The 15,821-nt window shown below is 46.3% G+C and overlaps 1 protein-coding gene across 6 annotated transcripts in view; it reads left to right on the top strand.

Annotated features, from left to right (window-relative positions):
- GK (glycerol kinase) overlaps positions 1-15,821 on the top strand; it is a 71,342-nt gene that overhangs the window by 50,475 nt on the left and 5,046 nt on the right. For 4 of the 6 annotated variants that reach the window (XM_073664737.1, XM_073664739.1, XM_073664734.1 and 1 more), the window contains 2 exons: positions 2,932-3,075; positions 11,294-11,380. In XM_073664737.1, the coding sequence (XP_073520838.1) occupies positions 2,932-3,075; positions 11,294-11,380 (231 nt within the window). Of the gene's footprint in view, positions 1-2,931; positions 3,076-11,293; positions 11,381-13,882; positions 13,979-15,821 lie in introns of those variants that run through there. The other 2 variants (XM_073664735.1, XM_073664738.1) reach the window with 2 other exon arrangements.

Below are 15,821 nucleotides of genomic sequence, written 5' to 3'. Positions count from 1 at the left end.
TAGTCCCAACAGAGATGCATTCAGGGTATTGGTTGACGCGTTTCAAAGTGATATTTCTTATTCATAACCTACTATGGGAATGAAGCTCAAACAGAATAAAAACTCTCCTAGGTTAGCCACACCTCTGCACACATGGAGCAAAGACTATAAATGCAGCACCTGAGTAGTAACAAAAAACACACAAAATCCTCTAAAATACAAAGACATGTAAAGTTAAAATATAGGTAATAACAAGGTTATTTTATACCCTTACTAATAATGCAGAATCAAATGTGTTCTTTTATTCAAACCTTCAGGGTAAGAGGTGTTTAACATTAATTTTCCAATATGCCTCACGATTCAGTTCTGCGGTCTCCCCCTCTAACAGAGCAATTAACCCTTTCCAAACCGTAAAATTGAAAGTCTTTCAAGTTACCATTATGTTGCCTCTGGAAATGTTTGGAAACATTGGAAGGGTTAACATCTTCAGGGTTCAAAGAATCCCTTATGTGTTCATTAATTCTCTGTCTTTACGAGTGGTGCAGCCGACATACCTAACATCACATTCAAGGCAGTGAATACAATAAACTCTGATCGCAGAAGAGCTTTGAGCTTCATTCCCATAGTAGGTAATGAATAAGAAGTATCACTTCGAAATGCGTCAACCAATACCCTGAATGTATCTCCCTTGGGACTATTTCCTCAGATGACACACTTTTCCATATGTTTTTGGAGATTTCTTATGGAATTGTATATTTTTTATGGATGAAATTTTCTGAATAAAAATATATGTTTTATTGGAAGTGCTGGATCAACCGCCTCTGTTAACTGGGCAAAAATGACATGCATGAAGTGCCAAGACGAAAACCACTGCTGAGCAAAAAAAACATAAAGACTCGTCTCAGTTTTGCCAGAAAACATCTTGATGATCACCAGGACTTTTGGGAGAATGCTCTGTGGACTGACGAGACAAAATTTGAACTTTTTGGAAGATGTAACACAGCATTTCAGAAACGGAACATCATACCAACAGTAAAATATAGTGGTGGTAGTGTGATGGTCTGGAGCTGTTTTGCTGTTTCAGGACCTGGAAGATCTGCTGTGGTAGATGGAACCATGAATTCTGCTGTCTACTAAAAAATCCTGAAGGAGAGTGTCTGGCCATCTGTTTGTGAACTCAAGCTGAAGTGCACTTGAGTTATGCAGCTTGAAAAAGGTGGTTCATGCTCGGAAATCCTCCAGTGTGACTAAGTTACAACAATTTTGCAAAGATGAGTTGGTCACAATTCCTCCAGAGCGTTGTAAAAGACTCATTGCCAGTTATCGCAAACTCTTGATTGCAGTTGTTGCTTCTAAGGATGGCCCAACCAGTTATTAGGTTTAGGGGGCAATGCCTTTTTCACACAGGGCCCTGTAGGTTTGGATTTCTTTTTCCCTTAATAATAAAGGCCTTCATTTAAAAACGTAATGTTTTGTTTACTTGTATTATCTTTGTCTAATATTTAAATTTGTCTTGTGATGTGAAACATTTTAAGTGTGACAAATATATAAAAGAATAAGAAATCAGGAAGGGGGTGAATACTTTTTCACACCACTGTACATGCTTTTGCATGCTAACAGTGTGGTAAATGCTCTGGCACACTCACTTAGGCACACAAATCATCTAGATCCGCTTTTGGCAACTCCCTTTACGATTGGATAACAATGACGTCCCAGATCTGCTCGATGAGAGACAAATCGGGAGACTCTGCAGGCCATGGCAGCTCGTTTAGGCCATGTAGGAGCCTCACAGTAGCTCCACAACAGGTGTTGAAAAAATTGCTCCTAGGACCCTTTGGAGGAATAACCATACCACTGATTCCATGATTGATCCATTCTGTACAGCAAGTGAAATTTAATGTCCCATACCAAGCATATGGCAGTGAACAGTTTTTTTAAAGCAACTCTGCTGTTCCAAATATCTTGGAGAAATAACCACAGCTCTTCTGGTGATGTCGGTTTGTGCAAATCCATCAGTCTCTTTACATAGCATCAAGTCTGTCAGTAACTAAGATCAGGGCTCTGGTGGGGGTGGGTGGGGTGGAGTACATTTCATTTCAGGGTCATTGTTCTTCTGCAGAGTTAATTTAGAGCCAATCCCCTCCACCATGCTTCACTGTTGCCTGCAGAAACTCCATTATTATTCCACTTCTAGATGCATTTCTCCAAATAATAAATGAATGCACCTGGGTTAACGAGTTGCTGCCAGTTCTGAGCTGATGGCACTGCTAAATATATTCCGACTTAACTAAGCATGATGTGCCTTTCATTTCCTGCACGAAGTTGCCATGGCTGACCACTGGGTCTATGTTCCTCAACATTACCCATTTCTTGGTGCTTGTTTAAAAGAGCTTGAACAGCAAATCTGAAAATCCCAGTCTACTTTCAAATCTTTTCCTGGAAGAGATCTTTCTGATGCAGTTTAGCCTTGTCTCGTTGCTGTGCTCAGTCTTGCTATGTATTATGACCTGTAACATGAAACTGTCTTCCTCAACATTACCATTGTAACAGAGTTTGGCTGTTCCTCTTCCAGTTTTAAGCCTCCTACACAGCTGTTTCTGTTCCATTTCATGACTGTGTGCCAACATAAATATGAAAATGAGGATCATTATCACCTGTTTGGTGAAATTGGTTACTTATACACTTGATGATAATCCTACGAAATCCCTGACTTTGCTAGTGTGCTGTGAAGAATTGATGCCATTTTGAAGGTTAAGGGTAGTCATACCAAATAATTTAATTTAGATTTCTTTTTTGTTTATTCTCTTTGCATTTTGTTAATTGAGAAAAAAAATTCTTTTTAATTTTCCCTTTTTTTTATTTTAGTATTCATATTTCTATAAACCTACTAAGACTGTTCTCCAACAGTCTAATTTGTGCACTCGTGAGATAATGCCTACTTCTGTTCTGTAGTGAAACCTTCCATGCCTGAAACAACTGCATTAGGAGCTGCCATGGCTGCAGGCGCAGCAGAAGGAGTGGGTGTTTGGAGTCTGAACCCTGGAGATTTGACTGCCGTGACTTGTGAACGGTTCGAACCACAGATTAATCCAGAAGGTAAAGCCTAAGACCAGGTTTACATGTCACAAATGCAGCCGTTATATGACCACGGATCAGCTACAATCAAGCTGATCAGTGGTTCTTTAATGGCCTGTTTACTTAGACTCACTTCAGTTATATGTGCACACACACTAACATTTCAATACATACTTCTAGTCTTTCCATGCGCGTAAAATGTCATTCTCTCGGCGGCACATGTTCTGTTTACATGGTGCCACTAATAACAAAGATTTTTAAGCTTGCTTAAAATGATTGCACCCACCGAATAAGAGCTTTTCTCGTTTGTCTGGTGTTTGCCGGCCTGTTTAGGTGGGCCATAATAATTCCATAATTATTGACCCACCTAAAGGCTTCAAGTCCTTACTTGGTCTCCTCCCGACCTGCTTCATACTATTTTATGTCACATTTGGAAGGTATTTAAAATTATGTGCTGTACTATTATGGTGCAGTGATTGCATGAGCACAGAACTGCATCTGCGCCATCACTTACACCTGCCAGCTGTGTTATACAGCTGTCACCTGCTCTAGCAACTTAATTACAGCCATTTAACTACTAAGATGCTGTGGGCAATAATGACCACAGCAACGCGATCCTGAGTTGAAGATAAGTTGCCATGGAAACCAATAGACCAACCAGAAGGGTGCATGTTCAATCCCGCACTGGGAAAAAAGGTGAAGAGTTGAGAAAAAGAAAAAATCGTATTTGAATTAAAAAATAACCCTTTACTGTAAAAACACATTTTTTCATAATGAAAAAAAAATCTACACACATTAGTGTCGCCACCTCTGTAATGATGATACAACCATAGTTGCGTTATTTATTTTGCACACTGAGCACCATTAAAATGCAAAAGCCCAATGTCATTACTGTTTTTAGCTCATCGCTCCTATAAAAAATTAAAAAGTGATAAGTCTTTTGTACTCCAAGCAGGCACCAGGAGAATTTATAAGTTGTACTGCAAAAAACAAGCTCCCATAAAAATCTGTTGATGGGGAAAATAAAAATACTCTGGGTCTTCATGTTCAACAAAATAAATATATATGTATGTATGTTCACACACACACACACACACACACACACACACACACACACACACACACACACACACACACACACACACACACACACACCAATTATTTTATTGTGACAGTCCAAAAACACACAAATAAATATGCATGCTGTAACGGGTCTGGGAGGCGGAACCTCTGAGCTACTATACAAGGGGGCGGTCCTTGTAAGGGAGCGGGTGGCGACCAGGGAAGACGGGCAGGCGGTCACAGCAGGTGACCGGGACAGTCTCTGGATGAACGGGCAGGAGGTCACGGCAAGTGACCGGGGCAGTCTCTGGATGAACGGGCAGGAGGTCACGGCAAGTGACCAGGGCAGTCTCTGGATGAACGGGCAGGAGGTCACGGCAAGTGACCGGGGCAGTCTCTGGGTAAAGGGTAGGTACGACCTGTGATGGCAGAGCCTCAAGGTAGGCTAGCAGGCAGATGGTAGATGTGTGCTCCCAGGTGAGCAAGCGAGAGTCTCTGGAATGGCAGGTGGTCACAGCACGTGACGGCGGAGCCTCCAGGTAGGCTAGCAGGCAGGTAGCAGGTGTGCGCTCCCAGGTGAGCGGGCAGGAGTCTCTGGAATGGCAGGTGGTCACAGCACGTGACGGCGGAGCCTCCAGGTAGGCTAGCAGGCAGGTAGCAGGTGTGCGCTCCCAGGTGAGCGGGCAGGAGTCTCTGGAATGGCAGGTGGTCACAGCACGTGACGGCGGAGCCTCCAGGTAGGCTAGCAGGCAGGTAGCAGGTGTGCGCTCCCAGGTGAGCGGGCAGGAGTCTCTGGAATGGCAGGTGGTCACAGCACGTGACGGCGGAGCCTCCAGGTAGGCTAGCAGGCAGGTAGCAGATGTGCGCTCCCAGGTGAGCGGGCAAGCTGGTCCATAGACAGACTGACAGGAGTTGGAGGGCAGACCGTCGGACCTCAGGCTAGCAGGCAGGTAGCAGAAGAGCGCTCCCAGGTGAGCGGGCAAGCTGGTCCTTAGACAGACTGACAGGAGTCGGTAGGCAGACCGTCGGACCTCAGGCTAGCAGGCAGGTAAGCGGAATATCAGGCAGGAATCAGACAGTAAACTGGCAGGAATCTGGCAGGTAACTGGCAACGGGACCTGAGGGCTGAAGCAGAGTAGTGAACAGTGCAACAACATTGCTCGGGCACCTCCATTTTGGAGGAGGTGCCTTATATATGGTGAAGTCCTCCGGCCATTGGCCGGGGACTCCTTAGGACGGCGCGCGCGGCCCCTTTAAGAGGGAGGGAGCGCGCGCGCGCCCTAAGCACAGTGGCCGGGAAGGAGCGCGCGCTGCCAGCAGAGCGGGAGGAGGACGCCGGGCTCGGAGCAGAGGGGTGAGGGGAACAGCGTCCCTGCCTAGCAGAGGGCAGGGACGCCGGCGCTACAGTACCCCCCCCTTTAGGCCCCCCCTTTTTTAGGCCAGAGAGAAATTTAGCTAGGATGAGAGGGGCATGGATGTTCTGCCGGGGCTCCCACATTCTCTCTTCAGGACCAAACCCCTTCCAATCTACTAGAAAAAAGGTCTTCCCTCTTACCCTTTTGGTGGCCAGAATGTTCTCTACCTCAAATTCGTTTTCAGCGGAAACCGGAGCAGGAGGCGTACCTGTAGACTTGGAAAAAGAGTTAAGTACCACGGGTTTGAGAAGAGATACATGGAAGGAGTTAGGGATCTGCAAGTTGGCCGGGAGTTTCAATTTATAGGCCACCGGGTTGATCTGACTGATGACCTCCAGAGGACCGATGAACCGAGGCCCTAACTTATAGGAAGGAATCTTGAGCCGGACATACTTGGACGAGAGCCAGACCTTATCCCCTGGACGGAATTGAGGAGGATCCAGACGTTTTTTGTCAACATGTCTTTTCATACGCTCGGATGACAGAAGGAGTGCGGATCGGGTACTCTCCCATATGGAGGAAAATTTGTTAACAAGAGATTCCGCAGCCGGATTGTCCACCGAGGTGGAGACGGGAAATGGGATCCGAGGATGCTGACCGAAGACTACAAAAAACGGGGATTTGGAGAAAGATTCGCTCTCGTGATTGTTGTAAGAAAATTCGGCCCATGGCAGGAGATCCACCCAGTCTGAATGGTGGGCATTAACGAAGTGCCGGAGGTAACTGGTCAGGTTCTGATTGATCCGCTCCACTTGACCATTAGACTGTGGGTGGTAAGCGGAGGAGAAGTCCAGGGTGACGTCTAGCAGTTTACAAGTGGCTCTCCAGAAGCGTGAGGTGAACTGTACCCCACGATCCGACACGATGTGGAGGGGCAGGCCATGAAGACGGAAGATGTGGCGGATAAAGTCTTTAGCCAGCTCGGGTGCAGACGGGAGGCCTGGCAGGGGAACGAAATGAGCCATCTTGGAAAAGCGGTCAGCGACCACCCAAATGACCGTACAACCGGCAGAGACGGGGAGATCAGTTATAAAGTCCATTGCTATATGCTGCCAGGGGGCAGCAGGTACTGGGAGCGGAAGGAGGCGACCGGCTGGCAGATGTCTCGGAACCTTGTTGCGGGCGCAGGACACACAGGCAGAAACAGTCTATTACGTCCTTGTGCAGGGTAGGCCACCAGTAGTGCCGGGTAATAAGCTGGAGGGTCTTTTTCTGACCGGCGTGGCCAGCTAGTTTAGACGAGTGACCCCAGTGTAGGATCTTCTCCCGATCAGGTACTGATACAAATGTCTTACCGGGAGGGAGACGATTTAGACTCACGGGAGCCACCTGCATTACTCTGGCGGGATCGATGATGTGTTTCGGTTCTTCCTCGAGATCAGACACCAGAAAGGATCGGGATAAGGCGTCCGCCTTGATGTTTTTGTCAGCCGGGCGAAAATGAAGAATAAAATCAAAGCGAGCAAAAAAACAAGGACCACCGAGCTTGGCGCGGTTAAGTCTCTGGGCATGCTGGAGGTAAGCCAAGTTCTTGTGGTCAGTGTAAATTATTACCGGGTGAAGAGCCCCTTCGAGCAGGTAACGCCACTCCTCCAATGCCAGCTTGATGGCCAATAACTCTCGATCTCCAATGGAATAGTTGCGCTCAGAAGAGAAGAGTTTGGAGAAGAAGCCACAAGTTACCATTCTCCCGGAAGATGATTTTTGGGTAAGTACCGCTCCGGCTCCAGAGGAGGAGGCGTCAACCTCCAGGAAGAACTGCTTGTTGCCATCTGGGCGATGCAGCACCGGGGCGGAAGAGAAGGCCTGTTTTAAGGAAAGAAAGGCCTCCTCTGCTTCGGGTGGCCACTCTCTGGGATTAGTGCCCTTACGGGTGAGCGCAGAAATTGGGGCAGTCCGGGAAGAGAAGTGCGGAATGAAGAGGCGGTAGTAGTTGGCGAAGCCCAGGAACCGCTGAATGGCCTTCAACCCCTCCGGTCGGGACCATTTCTCGATGGCAGACAGTTTCTCTGGATCCATTCGTAGGCCGGTCTGAGAAATAATGTAGCCCAAAAAACGGAAGCGAGGTCTGCTCAAAGAGGCACTTCTCATATTTAGCGAAGAGGTGATTCTGCCTGAGCCTGAGCAGGACCTGACGAACGTCTCTCCGGTGAGTCTGGAGATCCGGAGAGAAGACCAAGATGTCGTCCAGGTACACCACTACGCAGGAGTAGAGAAGGTCCCGGAAGATGTCATTGACCAACTCTTGAAAGACGGCAGGAGCGTTACTGAGACCAAAGGGCATTACCAGATATTCATAGTGGCCGTCCCGGGTGTTGAATGCAGTCTTCCATTCATCCCCTTGACGGATATGGACCAGGTTGTACGCCCCACGGAGGTCCAGTTTGGTGAAGATTCTAGCCCCCCTCAGACGATCAAATAATTCTGGAATGAGTGGAAGGGGGTACTTATTCTTCACCGTGATCTGGTTAAGGCCTCTATAGTCTATACAGGGACGGAGAGAGCCGTCCTTCTTTTTTACGAAAAAGAAGCCTGCTCCCGCCGGGGAGGTAGATTTCCGGATGAATCCCCTGGCCAAATTCTCCTCAATATATTCGGACATCGACCGGGTCTCAGCAGCGGACAATGGGTAAATACGCCCACGGGGAGGCGTAGCACCGGGTAACAGGTCGATAGGACAGTCGTATGGTCTATGAGGGGGTAATGTCTCTGCCTCCTTTTTATTAAAGACATCAGCAAATGACCAATAGGGAATCGGAAGTCCAGGTAGATTAGTTGGGGTAGGAGAAGGACGGGCGGGATGAACAGGAACCAAACAAGTCTTATGACAGTCCTGTCCCCAGCGAAGGACTTCTCCGGTCTGCCAGTCAAGCACGGGTGCATGTCTCTGGAGCCAAGGTAGACCTAGTAAGAGGGCGTGAGAGAGTCCAGGCAGAACATGAAAAGAGATGCTCTCAGAATGCAGCATTCCCACCTGCAGAGTTACGGATTCGGTGATGAGTTGGATGGGACGTGGTAAGAGGCCCCCATCCACAGCAGCGACAGATAATGGTATAGCCAGAGGTTTGGTGGGAATGCGGTATTTTTCTACCAGGGCCTGTGAAATAAGATTCCTGGCCGCTCCAGAGTCGAGTTGGGCTAGTTCGAAAAAACGATTCTCCCCGCAGATAATTGAGACTGACAGCAGCAGAGATGGAGAGGATTTATTCTCGTCTAGGTCGACCTCTCTGAGCGAACCTAGACACAGGCGTTTCCCGACCTCTCCGGGCAGGTACGGATCCGGTGCTCCTTACTGCCACAGTAGAAGCAGCTCCCCTCGGCACGGCGTAAGTCCTGACGGGTTTTGACCATCTTGGTCTGGTCGACCTGCATAGGCTCAGGAGAGTGTACCTGGGGAGAAACGGAGGGAGTGACGGATTTCTGAAAAGTAGGAGCTAGACGTGGGAACCTCCTCTCACGGGTGACTTCTTTGGCACGCTCCTGGAACCGTAGGTCAAATCGGGTGGCAAGAGTTATTAGGTCATCGAGAGTGGTAGGAATGTCTCGACCGGCAAGTTCATCTTTAATACGGCCGGACAGACCCTCCCAGAAGACAGATACCAGAGCGTCGTTATCCCAGGCCAGCTCCGAGGCAACGGTACGGAACCGTATGGCATATTGGCCCACGGTGAGACTTCCCTGATGGAGGCGTACCAGAGATGATGCGGATGAGGTCTTCCGTCCAGGTTCGTCGAAGACTTTCCGGAAAGCCGTGAGAAAGGCAGGCAAGTCGGACACCAGGGGGTCTCCTCTCTCCCATAGAGGATTTAGCCAGGCCAAGGCCTCCCCGGTGAGATGGGACATGATGAAGGCAATTTTGGCCCGGTCGGAGTTAAACTGGTGGGACAGGAGTTCAAAGTGCAGGGTGCACTGATTTATAAAGCCCCGAACCTGAGCGGAGTCGCCTCCGAAGCGAGGAAGTGCAGAAAGCCGGGGTCCGGGGTAGGATACCATAGTACTGGTGGGCAGCGGAGCTGCCGGATTACGAGTCATGGCACTGGCGGTGGTTGCTGGTGGAGCAGTCAGAGTGTCCAGGCGAGAATTGACATTCCGCAGGTGACCCAGGATGGACTCCTGTTGGGACCTCTGACGGGACAGTTCATGACACAGGTCCGAGAGTGAGGGAGCTTGGGTGCCACCGGGTTCCATGGCCCGAGCAAACTGTAACGGGTCTGGGAGGCGGAACCTCTGAGCTACTATACAAGGGGGTGGTCCTTGTAAGGGAGCGGGTGGCGACCAGGGAAGACGGGCAGGCGGTCACAGCAGGTGACCGGGACAGTCTCTGGATGAACGGGCTGGAGGTCACGGCAAGTGACCGGGGCAGTCTCTGGATGAACGGGCAGGAGGTCACGGCAAGTGACCGGGGCAGTCTCTGGATGAACGGGCAGGAGGTCACGGCAAGTGACCGGGACAGTCTCTGGATGAACGGGCAGGAGGTCACGGCAAGTGACCGGGACAGTCTCTGGATGAACGGGCAGGAGGTCACGGCAAGTGACCGGGGCAGTCTCTGGATGAACGGGCAGGAGGTCACGGCAAGTGACCGGGGCAGTCTCTGGATGAACGGGCAGGAGGTCACGGCAAGTGACCGGGGCAGTCTCTGGATGAACGGGCAGGAGGTCACGGCAAGTGACCGGGGCAGTCTCTGGGTAAAGGGTAGGTACGACCTGTGATGGCAGAGCCTCCAGGTAGGCTAGCAGGCAGATGGTAGATGTGAGCTCCCAGGTGAGCAAGCGAGAGTCTCTGGAATGGCAGGTGGTCACAGCACGTGACGGCGGAGCCTCCAGGTAGGCTAGCAGGCAGGTAGCAGGTGTGCGCTCCCAGGTGAGCGGGCAGGAGTCTCTGGAATGGCAGGTGGTCACAGCACGTGACGGCGGAGCCTCCAGGTAGGCTAGCAGGCAGGTAGCAGATGTGCGCTCCCAGGTGAGCGGGCAAGCTGGTCCATAGACAGACTGACAGGAGTTGGAGGGCAGACCGTCGGACCTCAGGCTAGCAGGCAGGTAGCAGAAGAGCGCTCCCAGGTGAGCGGGCAAGCTGGTCCATAGACAGACTGACAGGAGTCGGTAGGCAGACCGTCGGACGTCAGGCTAGCAGGCAGGTAAGCGGAATATCAGGCAGGAATCATACAGTAAACTGGCAGGAATCTGGCAGGTAACTGGCAACGGGACCTGAGGGCTGAAGCAGAGTAGTGAACAGTGCTACAACATTGCTCGGGCACCTCCATTTTGGAGGAGGTGCCTTATATATGGTGAAGTCCTCCGGCCATTGGCCGGGGACTCCTTAGGACGGCGCGCGCGGCCCCTTTAAGAGGGAGGGAGCGCGCGCGCGCCCTAAGCACAGTGGCCGGGAAGGAGCGCGCGCTGCCAGCAGAGCGGGAGGAGGACGCCGGGCTCGGAGCAGAGGGGTGAGGGGAACAGCGTCCCTGCCTAGCAGAGGGCAGGGACGCCGGCGCTACACATGCATTTTGTGTAGTCATAATGACCCACAGAAAGTGTCAATTATACTACACTAATGGTAACAAAACCCGAAAAACTGTCGGAATTAATAAAAGTAGGCATTTTTATGGCTATGTTGATAGAAAAATATGGCTTTTGAAATGTGGAGTTAGAAAAACGAAACAAAAAAAACCTCTGCTTCATTAAATATCGTTCTCTAAAGGTTAAACTATTACTCTAAAAATACTGCATAAAATCTTAGTCCTTATTTTACCTTTATTCCTATTGTAGAAAGTGAATTCCGATATGCTCGCTGGAAAAAGGCAGTGATGAAATCAATGGGCTGGGAAAGTTCTGAAGCTACATCCAATGGGAATGGTAACTTTAGAATTTGTTTTACATTGTGTACATTTTTTTCATAACAGATTTATATCTAGATTTTCCTGATCTTTGGAATAGTTTTTATATTGTGACTAGTTGTAACCGACCGCTCATTCCTCTGTGATGATTATATGAAGATTTTAGGACTTACTGTAGGACAATTTGGGTTCTTCCTGGAGATAAATGGTGGCAGACAGCTTATCCTCTACAAGCTTACATAATTTCGGGAAAGTAATGCTTTATATGGAAGTCAGTAGAGATGGTGTATGGTTGCCCACTGTTTTGGACGTAGCAATTATTAGAGACTGGTTTGTATAATTAGGTTTCCATCTTGAGAGATATGAAGACAGAAATGTGTCATTACATTATTATTCACCTTACATGCTGGGAAATGAAACTATACACTATTATTCTTTTAACCACCTAAGGTCAACTATAAAGTTTCTAGTTTACATGTCTTGTACTCTATTAGTAACACAGCTGTAGGTTAGGATAACTTCAATTCATGTGCAATACAATTGCTTCTTAAAAGGAACGTGACAGCTTGCCCAGGTTCCCAAACCACCACCATGTATTTATTGCTATATGATTACCCTAAGTAACAAGCCTAATTTATTGTCTAAAGGATTAATGAATATTACAAAAACCCAGACTACTCAACCCACTAATCATGTTATGACATCCCTGTGTGTGTGAGAAATATGACTTGCAAGAGTGACGTCACCGTCACTACTTCCCACCACGTCAAATCTCTACCTCCCTGACAATGAGTAATCCGGATGCATGCAACCCTGCTTCATCGGCGCACTGCCCAAGCCCAGGAGGGCAGTTGTGACATAAAAGTCAATCGGCCATAATGGCTGGCTGAGTAGCCTGTCACCGCTGCCTCCCTGGGCATGCGTACGGTGCAGATTGTTTAGTGGGGTGATTACTCTGGGGGAAAACACCCCCTCAACTAGTAACCCACTAATTAGCATATCTCTTCCAAAATTATTAAATGTTTTTTTGCAATATGCAGTAATCCTTTAGACAAGAAAAGAGGCTTGTTAGGTAGTGTATTTATATAGCAATGAATGTATGTTGGCGGTTTGGGGACGTGGCCAAGCTCGGGTTATTTTAATATTTGAAGCTTCTGTTTTGTTTGCCTAGACTACTGGTTTGGGCCTATACTAGCTAGATCCAAACTTAGTTCTCCATACGTGTAATAAAACTAACAGGTTTTGTGTATGGCAAGAGACCAATATGGGTGCATGGTGTTGCGTTTTGGGGCCAAAAATTATCAATTGTGGATTTGATTAAAATAAAGATTAGAGTAATGTAAGTTTTTTTTTTTTCTTTAACCAAAAAAACACTAAAATAGTCTACTCTTAAATTAATTGTGAGCATCTGCGTGGTAAATTATCTCATTTTTACATCAGAGTCTAGATCTAGTGCCACAATATCAAGAACAAGTGGTTAAGAGTTGCGTTGCTCTACCTAACTGATACCTACATGGTAGTGGTGTAATGAAAATTTCAGAAGGAGTTATGGTATCTTGCATATCTCTGTTGACCCGTCATTCTAGTAGTTCCAACTCTTGGACCTCCACCGATCGGCAAGCTATAGTCTCTCATCATAGTTCTAACCTAATGTAGTAGACCAAACTATCATTTAAGCAACAAAGTTATCTGGTTGTACTTGGTTCTAATATATTACAACCATTATCCAGAGGTAGCGACAGTATACACTTTCCCTTTAATAGATACTGACCCATTAATTATTTTGTCTCCTATGTATGTGCCCTGTAGAATAATGAGATCCCTTCTCCATATAGCCAATACTTTTTTACATTTTTTTTTCTAATTTCTTCTTGATAATTCTCTAAATAAAAGCTATTTATGTTGAGCTGAGGATTTTCCTCCAACTGATTATAATTTCCTGTTAATGAGCACATTATTGTGCAAATCCATTATCATGCTAAGCTTGAAATGAAAAGAGGCTCAATATTACTATGATAAATTATATTATAATTGTTTATAGAACTGAAGCCAAAAATGGATATCTAAGAAATCAGTTCATTTAATAGAATGTCAAAAGGTCACCCACTGGAGTCACAGCGGCAATTTTTAGCTAGAAAGTCATTGTTGATCTCATTTAGATGTCTCTCATTATACGTCTTGTAGAAGATCATGTTTTTATTGGCAGAGTTCAGATCACTGAGGATGTATATTAACATGCTTTTTGTGTTTTAGAAATCTATAAAAAGTACTCATTGTTTTTTTGGATATCTTTTGTTATTTTAATGGATCCAGTATTCTACAAGTCCTATGATTTAGACATTGTCAGGGAATACAGGCTTTAGCTCAAACATTTGATTTATGTAACAGATGCAGAATGTGATGTTATATGATTGCAATTAGAATATATTTTCCCTGTCTGATGCCTTTTTGTCCCAAATATTACCCTCCTTTATATGTCAGTCAAATGACAGTTTCCTGCCTTAATGACCATGGAGTCTAGTCTCTTTACAGACCTGTTGATGCCACATACAGTAATGCAAATAGGGGACCTTGATGAGCACAAGTTAAAGGAGGCTTACACCCATAAATTAACAAGGTATTCTGGATCATGACTCCATCCTGGGCCTTGTCGGGATGACTGCTAATGACATGTGCTTTAACTCAGACTATGCACATTAAAGGGAATCTGTCAGTGGGATTTCACACGTCAAACTATTTTTATGTGCATGTAGATCTTTCAAAGACAAGTCCAGCAATACCTTTACATGGCCAATCTGTTCCTACATTAACGCGAAATTCAAATAAGACTAAAGAGCTATTCATAGATCTGAAGCCTCTGTCACTCCAGCTCTATTCCCAGCCCAGTGCCACCGACTCCTGCTTGACTGACTGCCTCTATGCTGGGTGAGTTCAGGAAAAGGAGTCATTAGTTAAGCAGAAGGAATCCATGTTTGGTGGAGAATAGAGATGGAGTGACAGAGGCTTCAGATCTACAAATAGTTTTTTAGCTCATTTGCATATTAGTTTAAATGCTGATTTCTTAGTAATTGAGGAACAGACTGGCTATGTAAATGTATTGCTGGATTTGTTTTTTAAAGAGCTAAAAGCGTATATAGTCTAGGGTGTGAAATCCTTTAATCAAAAAAGTCTGCAATGTGCATAGATCTGTGAAATGCCTTTGATTTATAAGACATTGAGGTTTGTATAGGAATTAGGCTCTTATGGATAAAATCGCGGCTGGCCGCCATGCGGGAAAAAACATTGGCAGTTTTTGTCAAATGAAGTTTGTTTTTTTTTTTTGTTTTTTTTAATTGACATTTTCTTGCCCACTGTTTTGCAATCACAAGGTCATGTTTAAGTGCCGCTTTTGAAATTGCTTATATCTTGAATGTTTAAAAACCTGGAACGTAATAATAAATGTTTAAGAAGGCTATAGATTACACATCAGGTCAGCAGAAAACCACAGGATAAGGTGCACTTTATCTCCATTCTATCTTTTGACATGTGCTCTTTCATCCTCTTGGCCTCCTAGAAAAAAAAATGGTGTTAGGACAGCAGTCAGGAAAAAATGTAGGAACGCACATACTCTTTAAAATGTCTGCAGTACACACTGAGTGCCAGGTACTATATGAAAGGTACTCCTACATCACAAGATGATTGAATAACTCGGGCTGTCATGTTTCTTTGTTTTTTAATTACTTGCTCGGTTTCTCCACTTACTACTTTTTGTAATTAAAATTAATTTTGTGTATAATCATTTGCATATTCTGCCCATAGCGAGTGTGCAGATACTCTATTCTCCTGCTTCACAAACCAAATCTATCTTTATGGAGCGCTTCCACCAATAAGATGAAAAAATAATGAAGTCTCCCCCCATAGTGGTGGGTTGTGCCACCCTAGTTGCTGCTTAGTCTGGGGCAAAATTTAAATCACTACTCCAGCGTTTTTTTTTTTTTTATTTTACCGCTGGAGTAGTGCTGCTAATCTAAGGTCCTTGACCCTACTTTTATACTCGGCAGTCTTTCACCTTTTATCACTGCCGCTCCGGACGGTCTCCAGCAGTTTGATATTGGCCAGATTGCTCCAGTGTGTCATTGTGCGAGCAGGTGGTCACGCTTCAGTGCAAGTCTGAGAGCCTCGTTCTGGCCCTCCTAAACTTACATTGAGAACTTGTGACGTAACGTCTAACTTCCGGCAACTCAGAAGTTGACTTTACAAGATGGCGCCATGGGACTGGAGTGACCCTGAAAAAAGGTGAAGATGCTGGAGAGTGAGTATAAGACTGTGGTCAGGGATCTTGCATTGGAAGCACCACTCCAGCACTGAACCCCCCCCCCCCCAAAAAAAAAAAAAAAAATGCTAGAGTGGTGCTTAAAGACTTACTGAGGAGAAATATTCCAATTTTATCTCTTGAGTAGTGCACTAAGTTTCTTCAACTC

The sequence above is a fragment of the Phyllobates terribilis genome, unplaced genomic scaffold, assembly GCF_046119375.1.
Source record: "Phyllobates terribilis strain yellow unplaced genomic scaffold, ASM4611937v1 Scaffold_2__4_contigs__length_985480577, whole genome shotgun sequence".
NCBI lineage: Eukaryota > Metazoa > Chordata > Amphibia > Anura > Dendrobatidae > Phyllobates > Phyllobates terribilis.
Note: the sequence above shows the minus strand (reverse complement) of the source record. Positions and strands in the feature narration are given on the sequence as shown.